The sequence below is a fragment of the Amia ocellicauda genome, chromosome 1 (assembly GCF_036373705.1).
Source record: "Amia ocellicauda isolate fAmiCal2 chromosome 1, fAmiCal2.hap1, whole genome shotgun sequence".
Taxonomy (NCBI): Eukaryota; Metazoa; Chordata; class Actinopteri; order Amiiformes; family Amiidae; genus Amia; species Amia ocellicauda.
In genome coordinates, this window is record NC_089850.1 from 16,280,873 (window position 1) to 16,287,256 (window position 6,384).

Genomic DNA, 6,384 nt, shown 5'->3' on the forward strand with positions numbered 1-6,384 from the left:
TCTGTATAAGTGTTGGGAGTGATAAAAACAGAACTCCCAAAGTTAGGTGTTAACTTCACTGTTATAAACTTCAGAATCTTTCACAATCTTGATCAATCTAAACGTGGTAAAACAGTTGCCAACCCCCCTACACTCACACACACACACACACATACACACAGACACACACAGACAAACACTACACACACATACTCACATACGCACAAACCAACACACTAAAACGTCACTCAGAGAAACTTAAAACTTTGGAAATGTACATGTGCACCAAAACAGCAGAAACAGAAAAACATTACTATGGAAACAGCGAGAGTGTATTTCAGCAAGCCTATGGAAAGAGTGCCCTGGTAAAGCAGCACTTACCATCCTTTCAGATGTATATTAGAAGACAATTGATTACCAGTCTTATTTTGAGTATGTTCATGTATTTTGTATAACACCATTTATTACTTACCTGCATTTGATATTAATTATTTCCCATTTGTTATATTTTCGTCATATGCTCAGTCAAATTCTCTTGAATCTTATTTTCTTATTTGGACAACCCCACATATAAAAACAAATCTGTTAAGGAAACTTTTACTTCGAACAAACTAAAACAATGATCTATAAAACATTCTTGGAAAAGACCGCAGATTTCACTTGACTGGACTCAGAGAATGACTTCATTGGACTCTGAGACAAGTCTAAAATTCCACCAGATTGCACTTGAATGGGACTTTGACTAAAATGAAACAAACGCAGATTAAATTAGTGTTGCCTACATAATATATAAGACCGTAAAACCCCGTAGTCTTATGCCCATTGGCAGCTGCATTTACGAACTTTGCCTTAGTTTCCGTCGGAGGGCTAGGTTATCTTGAGTGCTGAAGTTTACCCTTGATGAGTGGAAAACAGTTCGTCCTAGAAGCCACTTCAGAACCTAGCGACCAGTCGGTCTTTTATTGGAATTTTCCATAGAAACCATATATTTATGATGCTTTGCAGCTCACTGTTTAAATACGCTGTCCTGCCAGGGTACTCTCTCTCATACATTTTTGTATCAGTTACAGTGATGTGATGCCCTAGGGTGAGGGTGTTTGGACTTCCTGGCACCCACCCAAATAAGGTAGATCCATTATACGTATTATTATCTGGCAAATATGACCACTCTGTCATTGGATCATATTCACAGTGCCTGAAGACAGGACAGCATAGTACTTAATTCTTGTTTTTTTTGTATTTGATTATAGGGATGTTATGTCATTTTTTTTTAATTATTATTATTTCCCCTTGCATTTCTAAGATTTAACTGCAGTAGTGGCAGAAGTAACGATTAATATGAATACATTTCAAAAATAAACTGGATCTTTCTATACATGTTGACAGAGTATTATTTATATCCCAGAAATGCCTTCCTGACTGGATTTATCCCCGGAGTTTGGCTTGCTGCCAGTTCTATTCATATTTACGGTATTTATACAGCAGTCTCAGCCAAGGATAATATTTAATACAAAATATACCTTAGGGTATATAAAATATCTTCTAATTTATTTTTACTCTGTCTTGTATACTCACATTTGATCTGGGGAAAAAAGGTTAATTAAGAATGAATAGCATAATAACAATGTAACTTCCATAGAGAAGGTTTTGAGAGAGAAAAATAAAAAAAACATTGATGTATGTGCAGACCAACAATTGAGTAATGTTTCACATAAAATGTTGATTTATTTGGTTGATCTTTGCTTTGTTGATTGGAATTAGTGTCAATTGTCATTGGGGGTAATTTAAAATAACTCCCCATGACAGCTGGGAAAAACAGTATTTGGTTATTGGTTTTTTTCTAGGGGAGGGGGGCGTTTCTCTTTCATTTCCTTGCGTCTGTAATAGAAGGAGTCAGGGTCCAGAAGTGGTGGAAGAAGGTGCTGAAAGTGGTGTTTAGATCTATCCCCATCTAGTGGACAAGCTAAACACATTTGCTCAAATAATGCTTCTAACGTAGGCTTGTGCATGTATGTGTGCGTGGTACTCTACTTAAAGAGTAGCAGTTTAATTTCGTAGACAACAGTCACAGATGTACTTATATAGCAAATAAACGCGCTGTGCACTGTAACAACTGCTGCATGCATTCAAGCAATAGCAAAAAGGGCCTGCGGCAACTTGTTGCCCTAAAAATAACATTTGCAATGAGAAACTTGAGTGTAAAGTTACAAATTCAGCCGGATCTTCACGGCTGCGTGCATATTCAGTTATTGTATGCTCCCTATATGTTTCATGATCACTCAATACTTACACACACATGCATACATCAATACTGTAGTAAAAGCGTCTCTCACTGTAAAAGGCAGACCTTCTGAGCATGTTTATTCACTTTAATCTGGAAAGTAAATGCAGAGTGACTCTCCACAGTCTGATTTTAACTTCTGGCTAATCACAGCAGTCTTCTCCAATAATAATAGGGTTGCGAAATGTTTATATTATCGCGTCCAATGTGAACTTATTTATTTTCTCTACAGGGATCATGGGGTACACATTGCTAACATGTCTGTATCTATCAGGGACATTGAACAACCAACACTGAGTGTGGATTAATGAACCAATTGATGAGCCAATTAATCAATTAATGAATCCGAGATGCACTCAAATACATATGACGATGCATATTAACATTCCTCCATAGCTGCCCATGCATATCCCCATATAGGACCCCCCCCCCTTCCCAAAACAACTGACTGAGGACTATTGAGGGACAGCCATAATGACACTCAAACATCCATGAAACCACCAGTGGTGATGTTAACAACTGCGTTTAGAGACAACATAAAAACGTGCGAATGCCCAGTACACCCACAGAAACCCCAGCAGCGGCCATGCACCCCTCCATCACAAGGCACACTCACTGTCCGTGGAGTCGTAGGGCCGCATGTCGACCCTGTGCACCTCCTTGGCGTAGTACTCCTCCTCGCTGCGGTCCCGCTCGCACGTCGCCGCCCTCTCGTTGGCCTTCTCCTGCAGCAGGTCCCGGGTGCTGTTGTAGATGGCGATTATATCCTTGGACACTTCTCCGGGTTCAGGGTAGTGGACAGGCGGGCTGTCCAGCTTCAGTTTGCTCAGGATCTGTCCCCGGATGGCTTGGATGCGCTTCTCCATGAACTGGTCCATGTCCAGGGTGCTGCAGGTGGACAGACTGACAGCCAAAGTGGCTAAATCCAGAGTGAGGAAAACACTCAAAATGTAGCAGTTCATCTTAATGAGAAGCCACGGCAGCGTCTTGCTTTAGAAAGAAAATGAAGCGATCGTGCATAGGGTGGAAGATTTAAATAGGATACTGTAGACACTCAAGTGTGTTATTATGATGATGATGATGATGCCAAATAGATCTGATCGCAATTAACAGCGAGAGTATATGAATTCCCACATGAGGAGTCGAGGGATCTCTCTTATCTCCGCGCACTTATAAATGCGGGTTCAGATGCAGCCGCCGAGCCGAGCATGAGGGCTTTGGGATCCGTTATGCGCGCAGCTGACTAATTGTTGCTGTCAACGCTCAGATGGGTCAAAAAATAAATAAGCATGAACATAGTTTCCAAAAGTCCACTTAATCGTCATCCAGTGCCCCCCAGACGCCTCCAAAAACGACCCCGAGCCGACCCAAGCTGACCTATCCTCTGCGGGCAGCGCACCTCCACCGCATCGGAGACGTTTCTGAGATCTTGTCCAACTCTGGTCCCTGAAAGTCCGCCTTTCAAGCCCTGCAGTCAGACCCCCCCCCTCTGGACTTCACCGGGACCCTGCATTGCCTCAGCCTGTGCCTGTCTAGTGGACTCTGTCTGCGGTGCACTGTGGATGTACATGCGTGTGCGTGTGCGTGTGCGTGTTATATTTCAGAAACAGAAGTATAAGCAAAGTGAAAAAAAACAATAAATCCCTGCTCGTTTCCTCAGTGCAAAGGCAGACGCTCCTCCATCCCTTCTGCTCAACTCTCAGCCCCGAGCAGCAGATAACAACATGCCCATGCAGCCGGGGCCGGGACAGATATTTATACGGCGCCCGGTTCCCAGCGTGTCCGCCTCCGCCGCAGTGACGCGGGTCAGCGCTCAGACCGGCCGGGCGGGAGGGCGGCGGGCTCGGCGTGGCGCTGCGGCGAGAGCCGGGGAACAGAGGCGCTCCGGGTCCTAGCGCCGGCAGGATGACATAAGCCAAGCGGCGGTTATTGGAAACATGCTTCACACACAGGCGAAGTGCCGTGTATTTACATCAGCAGAAGTCATACATCAGATCTGAACTTCTAATAGCTTATTATTATTCGTTGATATGCTGGGGAAGGTGGGGGCAACAGATTATGGCAATGACAGTGTACCTGTGTTGGCTCACTAGTATGTGGCAAAAAGTTCTCCACATGCCTACAACTGTCACCTTATTATACAGCTCTGGGAACAATTAAGAGACCACTGCAAAATGACCAGTTTCTCTGGTTTTACTATTTATAGGTAGGTGTTTGGGTAAAATGAACATTTTTGTTTTATTCTATAAACTACTGACAACATGTCGAGTCGTCACAATCTGGAACAAACTCCCCAGCGATGTGGTTGAAGCTGAAAGTTTGTGAACATTTCAAAATAGACTGGATAGGATCCTTGGATCACTCGGTTATTAATGGACACCAAACGAGCACCATGGGTTGAATGGCCTCCTCTCGTTTGTAAACTTTCTTTTGCTTATTTTTTTCCAGAGCTGTATATTGTTCTATACAGGAGCTTGTGCTCTTCAAACTAATTTATTTTAGTCATTTATTGATTGAGTTTGAATTGGTTTTAAAGCTTTTTAATGGTTGAAGCCAGTAGCTTCATGGTTTATGTCTATTTATCTGGCTTTGCGTTTCATGTTTCAGAGGGTAGATACAGCAGGATGAAATGTTCAAAATTGCTGAACATCTTGAAAATTTTGGGAAAATGAGGGTCAATCATGGAAGAGCTTTACCACAAACTGACATTCAACAAACTGAAAATTAATCCTTCCCCTGAAAGTCAAATATTTATATTATTTCAGAGCATGCTGGGTGCAACATTAAACCCCTGCATTGTCTGCTGAAGCAATGTGAAAAAGTGCTACAGCAACAGAAACTATCTATTTTTATTAGCAACGGTCTTCGCAAGTAAAATAAATCACATCCCGCTAGTTTATTTCAGTAGGAGCACATTTGGCCAAAGTAAAAATTACACAGATTAGCTAATATAACCTGAAAACCAGAACCCCCTACTAACGAGGACTTAAAGTGAGCCAAAACAATTAAGTTTTCAACACGTGCAACTGAAATTCTCCAGCAACAGACAAGCGCTTAATTCTTAGGCAGCCCTTCATTGTTTCTGCTTTGCAGTTTAGCGTCTTTTATCACTAGAGCACTTGTGCTAAAAATATAGACGTGAACTTTATCTACATTTGTCACAAACACAGCAGAAGTTAAGGATTTCAATTTTACCTTTAAAAACCATAGCTTCTGAAACATTAAACCAAAGAAACCAAGTTCTCTTTAGGCCATTAAGCCACCAGAAAGCAAAATGACAAGCCGCACTTTGTTCAGCTGGAGAAAACACCCTCATATGCCAAACTATAGAGGCCTTGTGCTTTTTAAACTAAGAGGGAGCAAAGAACTATTTATTTACTCACATACTTTTTTTATTGGTTTTAAAGGATTTACATTTTTAGGAGTGTCCTCCCCTGAATGACAGGTTGATTTACATGCACACTCACTAGAAATTCAAACGTTTTTCATTTGCTGCCAAACATTTTACAATCATTCATCACCTGTGACAGACTCTCAAAACCTCCAACTCTGAAACACTCGTCACCATTTTACTATCGTGAGCATATGTTTTCAGTAAATCAATATCAGCACTGACAGACGTTAAAAAGTGTGGTTAAAACCGATGATGTATAGCGTTACCCATACTTTAAGATCAAGAGATGGTCTACTGCAGTCATTTAAACTTAAGGTATGAAGTATCAACTGCCCATCACTCAGTGTGTGTAAGTTTACAAGGGATTCAAAGTGAAAAAACAGCTTTTCCCCAACATCCATTATAGCTAGAGCTCTTGATTGATGGCAAGGCTCTGTAATCTTATTCGGGAATTACAGTTGTAGGACCAAAAGCATTGGGACAACTGTCAAAGAACAAAAGTTGTCTTCTCACTATGTATATAACAATGTACAGGACCACCCTTGACTTTATTGAATGCAGCAATCTTCTTCATAGCTGTATGGGGGAATATTGCGCCATCTGTTCCACAAGTGCGGTTCCTATTGCAGTGATAGAAAGTTGTCTCTCGCACTGGTTGCTGATTCACTGATCCAGCTGATCACAGGGTTGTTCTATAGGACTGAATGCTTTGATGGTATTCCTCTTGAAT

General features: G+C 41.6%; 1 protein-coding gene across 1 annotated transcript in view; it reads right to left on the reverse strand.

The window, feature by feature from the left end:
* Nucleotides 1-4,061, reverse strand: part of tgfb2 (transforming growth factor, beta 2) — a 33,269-nt gene extending 29,208 nt beyond the window's left edge. The window contains exon 1 of the mRNA XM_066696302.1: nucleotides 2,877-4,061. Coding sequence (XP_066552399.1) covers nucleotides 2,877-3,222 — 346 coding nt within the window. The 5' untranslated portion in view covers nucleotides 3,223-4,061. The remainder of the gene's footprint in view (nucleotides 1-2,876) is intronic.
* Between the last annotated feature and the right edge of the window lie 2,323 nt (nucleotides 4,062-6,384).